Below are 14,721 nucleotides of genomic sequence, written 5' to 3'. Positions count from 1 at the left end.
GATAACTTCTTTTCCATACCTTTATGACAAACTTGTTCGACATTCTGAGATGGCATGTGTTGTGCAAGGTACCTGTAGATATAAAACAAAAACGCAAACGTGTAAGGTAAACGTTACAGTCGCTTACACGTATACAGTGGCACCCTCTCCTTCAGTGGTAAAAATAGCTTTACGCTGGTTTTCTCGGAAAGACTAACCTTAACGTTACACTAATATGAGTTTGGGAGCATATACATGAACTAATGTTAAAACCACACCATGTCAGCGAAGCCGCCCAGATTATCATAATTTACGTTCCTCCAACAAGGATTTGCATTGTTGAGTAGTAGGCTACTAGCATTAAGTTATGTTATCTGGCGACACAACACATCATCGGTTACCTGCGAGGACTGTAAGTGGGCTACACTTCTAGAAAATTGTCTCGTGTTTGCCACAAAGACAAGGGACTCGTGGTGCCACAAAACCACAACATTACAGTACAAGCAAGACTACTGCTGCTGACTGACATGTTACCATTAGCTCTCAGCTAGCTAATTGACACAACCCGTGCGTGAATAAACTCGTTTTTTATTGAAAGGTTTCTGATGAAACCAGGTGTCCTCATATTATTCGTACAGTACTACATTGTAAAACACGGCTAAACATGTAGAGTGAGAGTACGGATCAGTGAGCACGACAATGACATACCGCTAGATTTTTCCGCCACTGGAAGTTTTGATTTCTGAGAAGGTGGAGCAATGCAATGGCGTCACATCCGGGTACACCCCTCATCATCCATCAGTCCTGAAGATGCGTATGACACATAGTAAAGCCTCCAGGGGGTATTCCTATGTGGTTTAGTGACAAACCTGGGTAAGTTAACTCAGAGTAAGGGGTAAACCTCCTAATAGAAGAGCTATATGGCTTCATTCTCCAAACAAAACAATGCCATAGGGCTCCTGCTGTAGGAGGTTTACCACTTACCCTGAGTTAACTTACCTAGGTTTGTTACTAAACCTCATACTTGGAATGCCCCCCTGGTCACACTATTTGTAATGTGATGTCCGAAGGTAAAGATAAGTGGGGTTGTTTGCATCCAGCTTGATTTAATACCCCAATACAGATAATGTAACATCAACAATATAATAATATAATAATATTTTCAACTGAGAAATAATGTAATTGAAAAATGGGGTAGTTCAGGAGTAGCAGCAAACCAGGCAAGTAAGCAAACAGGTGGGTGGTTAATTATACAAATACACATTGCACAGACATTGGACTTCTTTTATCACATGTGAAAAGAAAGTGGAGATTTTATGAGTGGCAACCCCCTCCAGCTGTTATCGTTTAAAAATAGAAATGTACAAAACACAAATGATTCAGAATTATAGCCAAAGAGTAACTATTCTTTATTTGCATATCACAGATGTGCAATTTGAATGACAATACATAATTGCGTCCCCAAGACAATGAACTCAAGACATGATGCTTACCTTACCAACACGGTATAGTCAAACCAGAATATACAATATTTACAAAAAACAACTTAAACAACTTACAGCATTACTCAATGACAGCACATATGCAGATCAGGCCACCAAATCAAAACAAACACATGGCAGCACTTAGACTTAATGTTATTGTATCCCTCAGTGTGTGTGAGCCTGAAGACTGCATATAACAGGCCAGCTATGAACGACATGTGACATAGATTTGCTATATCAGAGGAATGAAGACATATGCCTACTGATGAACAGTATCCAGTATCGATCCTTGGTTGAATTCATATACTACTTTCATACTTTTGCAAAATGAAAAAAGGGAGTATATAAAATTATTTAACATAGCATTAGCATATATGTTTTACATAGATAGAATGCATAATTTAAATTACATCTACATAAATACCAGTTTTGAAATGCTGTAGTTTAATGGCAATCTCCTCCAGTCTCCTGGTGTATTTGTAGTTCATTTTAAAACAATAATCTCTCAGTGGCCAAGAAGGGCTACGGAATGGAGGAGCTACTTCTTGATGACCTCTTCTTTTAATTTTTCGGCTAGGTGTTTCCGTTTCTGTAACTTCTTTCTTTCCTCTACTGATATTTCCTGCATATGAAGGAACAAAAAACATATTTCAGACATTATGTTATCAGTAGGGAAAGAATAGAATTAGTAAGGATGGATTAACAATGTCAATGTCTATGGAAGTCTCTATTAGTTCTTTACGAGAAGTGAATTAAGAGAAGTCTATGCTACAGTGGGTTAAATCTACAAAACACAAATGTCCTGGATTACAACCGTCACCTTTGGCTTTTGGTCCCCTTGAGGAGCGCCCCCTGGCTGTGAGGAGGTGCCATTACTAGCACTCACAGTCTTTTTGGGGACACTCTCCTTAGGTATGCATTTGAGTCAAGAAAAGGCATACAAACATATATCCATCACCTAGAGGTATTCTTCATGAATCAGTACACATGGTAAATGTAAACATTTGTATCTAACTTGATAAGATCGAATTACAACTGCATTTATGAATGAAAAAAGATAACACATGTGTCATAAAGGTAGAGATGAATGTCAAATTAAAAGTGTGCATAGAAGCACTAAGTGTTAAATAAAAATTTGCACTCTTGGTCTCCCCATGCTAATATTTTTCTCAAGAAATGATTCTTTCTAATACAATAGGCCAACCTTTAGCATGATCCAAAGTGCAAACATCCATGGGTCAGCTCAATGCTCTCACACCCACGACAGCTTTATTTCATGCGTGAGACATTTCGCTTGTAACCCGACTTTGCACTTTGTCCATCATTTCAATTGGGACTCAAAACATAGGAAAACAGAGGCTTTACAGAAATGATATCCCAGTGTGTGTAGTCTGAGTGCTCTGTGCCTGTGGGTTCCCATGGTGACGCAGTGGAGACTCACCTGTGTGCTGGGTGCAGCAGTGGGGGCAGCCAGCGGCTCCTCGGGTCGGGTCTGTTTGGGCCGCTGCTGCTCCTTCTTCAGGGCCTGCAGCTTGTCGCGCTGCTGTCTCAGATACAGCGCCCTCTGCTGGAGCTGCTCCTGCTGGGATGCCGACAACTCCTGGAAACACACATACAAACACCCACACACACCCACACCCCCACACACACACTTTACTGGGCCATGCTGATAACTCCTGGAATCACACACACACTTTACTAATGTCTCATGCCTGTAACACTATTTCTTGAGTAAAAAAGTGTTTCATGTACAACCTTTGTGTGGCAATTCAGGTTAGTAAAGTTCAGCATGTTTCAGTGTGCTCTACTCTACTGTAGGAACTTTGAAACGACTTTCATTACTTCAAAATGCTCCAATAAAAATATATATATAAATTGGAGCCAGAGTGTGTGACATTCTCTTCTGAAACATAATGTTGTGACCTAGGAGTAAGGCCACAACAAAAGAGGGAGTTATGAGGTTGGATCTTTAACTAAAATATAGATTTATTAACCAAATTAACCAAATAACAATCAAACAAACAGTGTGCGGTGGGTCAAAGTCAGTCATCAGTAATGTATGGATGTTGTGTGTTTGAAATGTGTCTGAGTGCAGTGTTGCATGTCCAAAACCCAAGTACGAATGGCCCTCCCAAGGGGAGAGGAAGCAGTCCTCTTATCTGGACTCCAGTGTACAGGTGCAGCTCATCAACTTGTTAAATCCTGAGCACACCTGAAAACAAGTAGGCCTAGACAACAAGCAGAAGGCCTAACAGGCCGTCACAATAACCATAGGCCTGAGCTTGAGTGAACACCACACCAATGGCGGTCCCGGAGCCTGAGTCTAGTCCAGTTTGAAGCGACTGACCGTAAATGGCTTAGAGATACCAGCTTCCTTCCGAGCCTCCTCCAGCCAGCTCTCGGCTGCCTGGCTGTTGCTGTTGCTGCTGCTCTTCTCTTTGGGCGAGACAGGAGCCTCTGTGCCCTTCACCGGGGCTCTCACAGCAGGGAGAGTCTTTCCATCAGTACTCCCTTTCCCTACAGGAAGAAGGACAGGAAATCAAAATCTCTTAACCAGGCAGTAGTGAGGATCAGAGAGCAAACAGGTGGTATTGGCAGGTAGTATTGCACAGGTAGTACAACAACACCAAAGACATCGGTTTGACTCCCTGATGAAGGCTTGTTTGCCGAAACGCGTCAGAGTTTTTTAAAGGTTTAAATGTAACCGAGCCAATAAATAAAGGCTTTTTAACCTTTGATAATTGAGAGTGCCTTGGAATTCCCTGTTTTTTTTCTCATCTACTTTTTCCCATCCAAAGAGCACCTCAAACAAACAAATTTGAGTCCAGGAAGCGCTCCTAGACAGACATTTTTTGAACACCAAAGACATGAAGCAATACCACACAAGCACACAAAGTGCTTTTTCACAACATTTCTGCTATGCCTGTGTATTTGGACAAAAATACTGGGACTACTTTACTTAAAAGGGTGTCAAATATCTACTAAATTTGTCAAAACACCCCACATACACATAGCAATGAAATCAAATGTGAAAGCCTGACGTAAGATGTTTTTTGAGTAACTCAACCCTAACAAAACCAAAAATGGGAGCAGAAGGAGCCAGAGGGGATTTGGTTACCTGCGGGCGGTTTGGCAGGGTTGGCGGCACCTGTCTTGGCTGGACTCTTCTGGGCCTTATCTACTTGTGCAGACGCCACTATCTTCTCCTCTTTCTTTGCTGCGGTGTTGCTTGTCTGAAAGTAGGTGATTTGCATGTACAAAGTTACCGCTCCAAGAACACTGCCAAATGTGAACTCACACGAGGGAGACGAGGGACTGCTGGTGGCGTACCTGATACACATAGAGACCTGTAAGTGTGTCAGGGCTTAAAGCTGCAACTGCAACTACTATGGGCTAAACTGTGTTCCCACAACCAACCTCTCACCCAGAAACTTGTTCCTAAAGCCTCCATCCAAACTTTTACACTGTATGGAGCGACCCAACTCCAGTGGCACTGAGTGGCACAGAATGGGTGCGTGCCAATAAAGTGTATACAGCTCAGTATCATCAGTTTTCAACTCCACCCTTTCATGGAAATGCAGTAGATTCAGGCACAGCTGCACCAAGCCTGCAGCTCCATATGTATAGGCTAAGGGCTATTTTCTATCTTCTACGTCACATAGTTTGATAAGTTAAATAATATCCACAAAAACAAGCAGCTTGATGAAATGTCTGCCACATTTGCTTAGCCAAGTCACTGTCAATGACAGCTTAGGATGTCCTTTTGACATACAGTATGTAATATCTCAACACTCATTACAGTCACTTGGAGAAGCATACCAATATCACTTGGCAACAAACTTAGTTATTCACAACTTAATCACAGCCTTCATCTATGATTGATTATTGTGGAAAAGAGGGATAATTCCAATCCACTTGAGCATAGCACAAACTCCACTGTCTTTGTATATGTGTGTGTGTCTCATACCAAAAAGGGAAGAGCACAGGGTGCTCATTTCTAGCCTAGCACACAAACAAATCAGTTCATCAGCCAACACTGGCCATTAAATACCTTGGTTGGAATCTTTTTCACTTTGAATACCAACAGCCGTTTTTGATTAGCTTTGAGCACTAACACCAAATAATCTTTTTTGAGCGATGATTTCCGAGGGAGAAATAAGTGGACATGAGTTGAGCTTTGCTGGTTTTGTTTTATATTATATAATATATATAATAATAATTAATATAATTTATATTAGTTATACTGACCTTGCTGACGCTGTTGGCCGACAGTGAGGGGGACGAGAGGGACAAGTCCTGGTGAGGACCGGTGTCAGTTCCGTTGGGCACAGACAGGATAGAGCAACTGCTGGACGTGGTTCCAAGTTCCTCCTCCAACTGAGTCCGGCGAGCCATCTCCATGTCGTACTCCTCCTTTGACCTCCTGCGGTTTGGGAATATATAGATAATTTACAGATTTTATGCATTCACGCATTCATAACTATGTATAGTTATATTCGTTTTCTAGTGGACAGAAATGTCAATTTAGGCAGCTGCAGCATCTGTACCACCTTCGGATCCAAGTGCCTACAGGGGCCTGGGTTCGAATCCACCATTTCCCAATCCCATCCCATCATATCTCTCTACCCCTTCACTTCTACAGTATTTATCACCCAGAGAAGAAAATGCTCTTTTCTGATTGGCTGGTGGGGTGGCTATTAATTCTGAGTAGATCTAGTAAAAAAAGTTTAATCACCGTTCCATATCAATGCTTATGAATAGTTACTATAACAACCATAGTAGGACGACGGTTGATCCAGGAAGCAGGCTTCGCAACAATGGAATCAACTGTAAACAAACTAACTGTCCATACTATCGTTGTTATAGGGCCAAAGAAAGTTGTACAACAAAATGAACAAGTCGGCTTCTTTTTAAACGGAACCGCTTGTTTCCTTTGCGTGCTATAAAGGCATGACTATTGCCTATAGTGGCAACCGGGTGATAAGCAGGATAACGGCCTTCGAGGTGTCCTGTTATGCAGAATTAATGGGCGCTTGGGCGCTTCGCGTCGCCCTCGTCCATTAATTCCGTATCACAGGATACCTCGGCGGCCGTTATCCCTTACATATCCTATACTATACTGGGGTTCTAGAACATCATACCATTCTCAAACTGGAAAGAGGTAAAGAGGAAACATGAAAGATTATCCTGTTTATATTACTGAAAAAGGTCCTAAACAATACCTTTACAACAACATTGGAAACAGCTTGTGCACTCATATTGAGTGGAGGCTTAGAACTCCGCCGAGACATTATTTCCATCGAACAGGTCACCTCGAAGGCCGTTTTCCCACTTATCTCCCGTTTGTATTTATCTCCCGTATATTAGAATATAATTTTATCTATGACTTTCTTTAAATTTAGGAATCATGCGCATGAACTACATAAAAACATGAACTACAAAATAACCTATTACAGCTACCGTTACACTTCTCTTCTCTCTCATCTATTTTGTACATCGTTTTTTTTATATCTTTTCCGCCCATGATTTGTCAATCAACCGTTAATTAGGCTACTTTACTACGATACTGTTGTTATGGTTACCATTCATAAGCGCATTGATATAGAACAGTGATTATTTTTTTTTGGAACTACTTCAAAGGTAGCCTGTTGTACGAAGTTAATGGCCACGCATTCAGCCAATCAGAGAAGAGAATCCCATTGTTAAGGGAGATAAATTAATTTAAATGCTGGGCAAAATGCAAAGTCTAAAAAGTCTTACTAAGGATTGGTAAAAACTACACAAAATCTATTTGCAAATGTAATGCCATTGTCGCAATTACAATGCCTATGTCACAATGCTGATGAAGGTTGGACCCAAATGCAGGACAACACTCTGTTCAAATCAAATGCAGGACAATAATCTCGATTATCTGCTCAAACAAGGCTTTACTCACTTAAGAGCACAGGAGAAACACAGGAACAGAGGAACCACATGACATACTACAAACTCCAAAACAGTCCAAAACAAAACAAAACAAACCCCAAACCGTGACATCCTAAGCACAAACATTGGTGGGTCAGCTGCAACGCCCCATGATGCCATTAGTTCATGCATGAGAACTGTGCTCATAGACTTCACACTTTGGCCAGCTTTTCAATTAGGGCCCCCAAACTATTTTTGTTGGCTACTGCTACCTGGATGCCTCTGAAATGTGTCAGAGATGGAACCCAGAATATAGACTCAGTGTAAATCCCCATAAAATGCATAACCTACACTACACACCTCTCAAAGATCCACTGCAGGCCCATCACACACATTGCAATCTCTGTAGCACAGGACAATACACTATTACTAAATTGCCCTCTGGGTGCAAATACAGGTCCCTGAGGCCGGGTACCCACACACCCACTGCTGAACTAAATAGGATAACCTGCAGACGGAAACACATGCTTGTCCTCGCCCTTTGCCCCCTGTTGTTGTGGTCTGTACATGTTGAGCACTAGTACAGTGTGCTACTGTTTGGGTGCTGTGTTGATGAGTCACTGTTGTGTGTTCTCTTGCAGTCTACTGCTGATTGCATTATGCAAACGTAAGTTATTCTGTCTGACAAAAGACAAAATAATCCACCCTCAAACTAGCCAATTATCTAACTAACTAGGGATACATGTCATTTGTTTAGCTGACACTTTTATCCAATTACAAATTAGGAATAGAATTTAACCTACAGTGCAATACAAAAACCCTTAATTAACTTTAAAACATCTGTTCCAAAACGTTTATTCAACATGCAGAGACCTGTTATTTTCAGGGTTTGGCCAGAGGTCATCTATCGTTTCTGCTTGTTAAACCAGAGAGGGTACAAACCCTTTCCAACTTGCTTTAATTTGAAAATAACAACGAATTTCATAAGAATGCAAACCACAAAGCCATGGGCAAAGTACTGTTTTGTAGCTGTGAATCAAAATTGGTTGGGCTGCTTGTTAAGAAAACTACTTGCGTTACTTGTATAACTGGTTGCTATTAATTAGTTATTCATGATGACGGAAATAAATGAGAAATTAAAGACTTACTCAGTCCATAAACAGCACTAGCAAACGATCCTGTCCACCACCCTTTCACAATTAATAATAACTCCACCCAGTCTCAACCCAATGTGTGCTTTTGGAAGAAAAACACACTGTAATTTAGGTAAGGCTGACAGTACATTATGTGTCGTTTAGGTGAAACTAAATTAAGTCTAAATTAAATCTGTGTCATCTTCAGTAATAACAATATATTTAGTAATGGCAACATATGAGTTGAGGTATGTTCAGTGTATGTTTATGGTTACTGTCATTATTTATTTAATATATAAATATCAAGCGTGCTAGCAATCAAGCTAAAAGCCCAGGCTGCTAGCTCTCTCACTAGCACATAAATTCAAACATAAATACATTATACTATCAACAGCAAACTGCTATGACATAAGCTGATGCAATACTGGAGTCCAGTTGGTCCACTGGACTACATTCTGTCTGCTGGCAAGAAAGTCAAAACCTCTAAAAATAGCCTCACATCGCTGATGGATGCAAACTGGTTTAATTAGGAGCACTGGCATGAACTCAAGGCCTTCACCCTTTTGAAAGCCACTATGATCCTTTAACTGTCTTACTAAATCCACCAATCACAATCGCTTATCCGACATGGGGCAGGCTTTATATGATGACAGATAGAGCAGTGTATTCAACACAACCAATGGCTGTGCTTATGGCGACTAGGTTAAACAGATATGGATGTGTGTTTTCTTTGGAATTGAGTAAACAACTGCATTTAAAAACGTTGTTTACAAGAAAGATCTGATTGCTGCACTTCTGAAACAATTTGGTAAGAGTCAATGAAGCCTTTCCAGACCCACTCTCAATCTCAACTGAAATTTGAGAGGCGGTCTGGTGTTAACCAAGCTAATGATGGTGTATTACATGCACGAGAATATTGGGGAGCATTGCAGCATTGTTACATTGGGTCTTGTGGCTTCTAAAACTTGACAGCAATAACTGCAAAGTGCAGTTTTAGAAGTTCGGTGTCCTTGGATGCAGCGTCTTGTGACTTGTGGAAGCTATACTTAGCTAATCACAACAGATAGGTCCTGTGCCAGGTCTTTGTGCCAACTGTGTCTTTTTCTGCCCACTCAGCTTACGGCTCCTGACTAAGACTATTGTTCCCGTCACAGGGAGGGTAAGGCAAGGCCACTACAGTGTCCCTAGCAAGACAAAAAGGATAACCCCTCAAAAAGAGAAATGGCTTGTATTCTGTGATGTTGAAGTATGATGGTCAGAGTCATAGGTGTTACTCACTTGAGCACCTCCTGTAAAATCTTCATCTCCTGTTGTTCCAGCTCGCTCATAACATCCTCTCCATCCATCAAACACTCTGGCAGGGCACCTGACAACGTTAATTAAACGCATTCATTAAGCCTGACACCCTCATCAAATATTTAGCATGTTTGATGTTAATGGTTCACACGGCACTCATTATGCTGATAATATGTACCCTTAAGTATTCAGGTTCAGTACGCAGAGCCAGATTGCATGGACATGTGACACACCTGACAACGCTTAATCAACCTGGCTAATGCAGCGTATAATCTGGTCATTGTGAAACATATAGACCTAGCTGTTAAAACTTGACATGAAATAAAGGATTTGTATAGCATACAGCTGTGAGCTTACTCACTGTAAAATAGCTCTGTTTTTAGTATAAAAACACATGTAGCAAAAATCTTTCATGTGTGTATGTAGTGTGTGTGTGTGTGTGTGTGTGTGTGTGTGTGTGTGTGTGTGTGTGTGTGTGTGTGTGTGTTGTGTAAGTGTTGGTAGGCAGATAGAGGTACCATTCCTCTCTTTTATCACACGCAAGGCCTGCAGCTGAAGCTCCATATTCTTTTGTACCATCAGGGATCGAAACATCTGGAAGTCATCTGTAGCCAGAACCGGATGGAATACACTCTATAAGAAGGACAAGGTATTACTTACTGACAAAAGGCTACAAATAATAAACCATCCAAAATATTATTCTTGTGAAACATATGAACTGTATGATATGGCTATTGCTTATTGTGCAAAACATGTGAGTAATAGTGCATTGGTAAAATTATCCCTTTTCATCAACCTCATACTAGCAGTGAGCCATATGTAACATAACATATCCTCAGCATAAAAAGAAAACTCAAAAACTTTTTCTTACTCAAATGAACTCAACAGTTAATTATCTAGCAAATGCTTTTATCAAAGTGACTTGCGAGATGCATACAACAGAGAGAATCTCAATGTTACACAATGTGAATAATCCTAATCCTATAGTGGACTATTCTACTTATGTGCTATGAAGCTACACTAACATTGACTAGTAAGTGGTCCAAGTCAGATGCATAAGTGTTAAGCGATTCTTATGTTCATCTGAAATGACATGCTCATATGCTAGTAATTCACAGTTGCAAATATCTTCTTGTATTCATCTCTGGATGAGTACAAGAAAACTACAAACTAAAAATTATATTGTCCAGAAGTTAATGTGGGAAAATAGGAAGTTATGGACGCAATTATGGAAGTTATGGATGCAATATGCTCATTTTAGTGGTGCAAACAATTCCCATTTGTAGATAACTACTACAAATAACTACTCGTCTCTATTGTATTGTTTTGTTTGTTTGTTATTGTGTTTCCCTGCCTTCCTACTATGTAAAGCGACCTTGGGTTTGAGAAAGGCGCTATATAAAATAAACATATTATTATTATTATTATTACAAACTAAAATTATAAACAATACTGCTGAGAGTGCAGTCTGAATGGGCTGTAATTATTCTGCCCCAATATAATATCTTACAATATCCTCTAGCCTGCTATACGCTCCACTCAGTTCAGCTGTCTGTCTTTGAACAGACAGTTGAAAGGGGGTCAAACCATTCTTTCCTCTTGGCATCTAAGACCTAGATTCACGGCTTCCTGGTGCCTTAATCACAAGTGCACGCTTATTCTACCTCAGGTAGAAGCCAGGTACGGCTGGGACTAGGGATTTCTCTCTGGCAGGAGTAAGTCCCTGAAAGCATTTGCTTTACTTGTGTAACCCAATTCAGCAGATTCGCTAATCTCCACATAAACTGGCCATACCTGACGTACTGAAAAAGTGACCCTTCCAGACAGGTAAATGGTTTGCCATCTAAAAGCATGCATATGTCACCACCAGTGAATGAGATGTTTGTGCTGTCTTTCAATCTCTGGATCAAGCCCATGGACAAAAAACTAAAAACTCTTCAAGGTTGCCATGATAGCAAAGTTAAAGTCAGCATATGGCTGTCTACTTCCCAGGCATTCAGAAAGTTAGCAATGGGGCCTGTACAGACTTGCCTGTGTAGCGCAGACTTGGGACATTAAGATCAGTAGAAGGATTTGCTAATTGTTTATATAACCAACCCAGATCTCCATCCTGACTTCACCATGCCAGGTACTTGGGCTGCTAATATAATTAGAAGAAGACCCAGCAAAGCCCCATACTCACACAATGAATAAACTAATCCCCTACTTGGACGTATATGAACCATGTTTCCACAAAGACCTAGCCATGTCTGGACATAATGCTGTTTGCTCATGGTTAGGACATGTTTATTGACTGTGAAGACCAAAAAGGTACACTGTAGATAAAATGCTGATGTTTTATTTATTGTTTTTACACATCTGGCGCGAGTAAATGGTGGTCAAGATGTTTCTGTGTTTCCAATGAGCTTGTAATAACAATGTTGGCCAAATTACTATAAATTACCATCTGTTGTTTTAATGAACCCAAAAAATAATGGGGCATGGCTCAGCACTATTTTTGTTAATCAGCTCATACAGAATTATTATTATAAATCATTAATAAATAATCTTATCTTATCTAATCTTATCTTATCATTAAATGTGCTACTACTGTTATAATATGTGCTGTAATAATAGGTAAAAGGTTAGTGTTAGTGCACCTCAGAGTTAGTGCACCTTGTGTTTGTTAATTGTAAAACTTCTATCAATTTGGTCAACACTGCATATAAAAAACTACTTACCTGCAATGTTTTGGATTTTGCAAAAGGAGAAGCGCATGCTTCCACAAACTGCTGCTCATTGATGCCCACTTCTTGCATGTAGCTTTCTAGCAACTTCTCCACCTGATTAAAGGTGTAAATACTCAAGTTACTTGTTGGTTACAAGCTAGATAAATGATTTACTACAAATTGACACATCTGACACAAACTGCAATCAAATCAGTCTCATCATCACATATTCTAAGTGACATCAGTAATTCAATCTTGGTTTCTATCACAATTGTTTTGTAGAACAACATAACTTACATAAAAGTGTATATTTTCAGTGTGATTAATAGATTATCACTAAGATCTCCAATTGCAGTCACATGGAGAAGATTGCCAAACGGCTAGCCGACTACTCCAAAGGCTCTACTTATGCATGGGCTCTTTGGCTGGACACACTGCATGCACTTATTCAATTAACTGCCTTGAATATTGATTAGGGAATATTGATTAAGGGAATGTGCATTTACAGTATACGGCATGATGCCACAAAGCCACTGTCAGGCACAATTCAAGGTTCATGCAAGGTTTCTGTGTTTGAGAGCATCTAAAATTGTCAAGTGTCTGTCTAAACACTTGCAATGCATACAGGGAAAGCCTGCAGGGAGGCTGAGCGAGTTTAATAATAAACAAATATGTTGCCTTATGATAGTTATTATAGCCATGTAACAGAACAGTGACGCCCCAATGAGTCTCCATATTACCCACCAATTCTTTGTATTGCTGGTGTATTTCTGTGTAAGTCAATTTGTTCTCGTCTTCATCATCAAACACTTAAAGAAAACAAAAATATATAAAGTCAGGATTAAATACAGTCACCATAACGTTAATCAAATCATGCTATACATGCTGTTATGGTCGATAGACTTGTCAGTTTTTCACCTAAACCTATTTAGCTGGCAAAAGAAAAGAGAGATTTCATTATAAGTTGAGGCTAGTTTTATATTAAGATGTTGGTATGCATATTCTTTGCTTTCAAAGTGTTTCAGTTATAATCTATATAAAATAGCCACCAACTTCAAAAAGGCTAGAACGCTAGCTCGCTAGCGCTTGGCTAAGATGCAACACTCACTCAGTGCTGTGATGTAACATTAGGCTAGCTGCTAATGGATCAAGCATGCATTGAATTCCCAAATGTTAGCTGATGAGCTGACAAGCTCAACAATGTGAACGTTTGCGTTGATAATCTGCCTGATATCTAACGTTACATAAGATTTACTTTGCTGGCCATTCATCAGAGAAAACTGAGCGACAAACGCAAAGACTTTAATAACATTGCTAGCTAGCGATAGCTATACACCTAGCAACCACTTCCACACAGAATATAAAGTACAGTAGCGTCACAGCCAGACAGCTAACTTAAACCGCTTTCTGCATAATCCTAATAGTTAGTCAGCTATCAAACTAAAATGCATCAATACACGGAGAATATAGACTGTTTACAATGGTGAAATTGAACTGTACCTGTGCACTTATTTTCCATAAAGTCGGTAACTGGTATCACCCATTCTGGACTTCCAAGGTATCCAACAATGCTCTCCAAGACCCATTCGCTATCCTCGGCCATGTTAGTAACATCGACTGGTGTTGTTCTTTACTAATGAAGTTGTAACCCACGATGGCACCGTTCCTCACAATTTAGACTAAATACCTCCTACATTTGTTGTCATTCGGAATGTAAACAGTCCCACACACCCCTTTTCGGCCATATGAAATTCCTCCAGGACTGAAAAAGTGCGCATACATGAAGTTCGAACTGCCCGGATGAATGACACATAATCTGTATCCATGGCAACTCGTCAGGGGCGTTCCCTATCAGAAAATATCTTGATGCTCGGCTCTTACCTGCCCCTACTGGAGGCGTGGCACACCAGAGCTGAGATTGAAAATCTACTTTGAAAACATGTAACTATAGGCTAATGTCAGTGGGCTTTTGTAGCCAACAACAAAACAAAGAAGGAATTAGATTATGTCGAAAAGGAAGTTGTCAGATCTAGGGAAGATTTAGGCTCAAAAACAATTTCACCACATTTAGCTACACATTTTTCTGCAGGCATAGGCTAAAATTCCAATTTATTCTGATTATCAGCATAAATGTAGCCTAGCCTATCAAAAGTTCAGAAGTAAATTATCTATGCGGAATTTTCACCGTGTAGGCCTTGGTAAACACTGTAAAATGTT

At 40.1% G+C, this 14,721-nt stretch overlaps 2 protein-coding genes across 3 annotated transcripts in view; both read right to left on the bottom strand.

Annotated features, from left to right (window-relative positions):
• Positions 1-813, bottom strand: part of LOC121685703 (SLX4 interacting protein) — a 49,859-nt gene extending 49,046 nt beyond the window's left edge. The window contains exons 1-2 of one of the 2 annotated variants that reach the window (XM_042066375.1): positions 688-813; positions 20-72 (exon numbers count right to left, since the gene is read on the bottom strand). In XM_042066375.1, coding sequence (XP_041922309.1) covers positions 20-43 — 24 coding nt within the window. In that variant the 5' untranslated portion in view covers positions 44-72; positions 688-813. Of the gene's footprint in view, positions 1-19; positions 73-380; positions 494-687 lie in introns of those variants that run through there. The other variant, XM_042066376.1, reaches the window with a different exon arrangement.
• Positions 814-1,364: 551 nt separating this feature from the next.
• cfap36 (cilia and flagella associated protein 36) lies at positions 1,365-14,296 on the bottom strand. Its single transcript, XM_042065773.1, has 10 exons — positions 14,005-14,296; positions 13,249-13,313; positions 12,517-12,618; positions 10,315-10,429; positions 9,779-9,866; positions 5,712-5,886; positions 4,582-4,696; positions 3,811-3,980; positions 2,905-3,063; positions 1,365-2,085 (listed from the first exon to the last, which is right to left on the bottom strand). The coding sequence occupies exons 1-10, from the start codon at positions 14,105-14,107 to the stop codon at positions 2,002-2,004; spliced, it is 1,176 nt and encodes a 391-aa protein (XP_041921707.1). The 5' UTR covers positions 14,108-14,296; the 3' UTR covers positions 1,365-2,001.
• Between the last annotated feature and the right edge of the window lie 425 nt (positions 14,297-14,721).

The sequence above is a fragment of the Alosa sapidissima genome, chromosome 16 (genome assembly GCF_018492685.1).
Source record: "Alosa sapidissima isolate fAloSap1 chromosome 16, fAloSap1.pri, whole genome shotgun sequence".
NCBI classification, from domain to species: Eukaryota; Metazoa; Chordata; class Actinopteri; order Clupeiformes; family Clupeidae; genus Alosa; species Alosa sapidissima.
This window is presented reverse-complemented; position numbering and strand designations above follow the sequence as displayed.

Bases quoted from the DNA above. Each gene is read 5' to 3' on its own strand.
- cfap36 (XM_042065773.1), bottom strand. From the start codon at position 14,107: ATGGCCGAGGATAGCGAATGGGTCTTGGAGAGCATTGTTGGATACCTT. The intron at 10,430-12,516 runs GTAAGTAGTTTT...TCCTTCTTATAG, and splicing joins CAAAATCCAAAACATTGCAG to AGTGTATTCCATCCGGTTCT. The intron at 2,086-2,904 runs GTGAGTCTCCAC...CTTCATATGCAG, and splicing joins CTGCTGCACCCAGCACACAG to GAAATATCAGTAGAGGAAAG.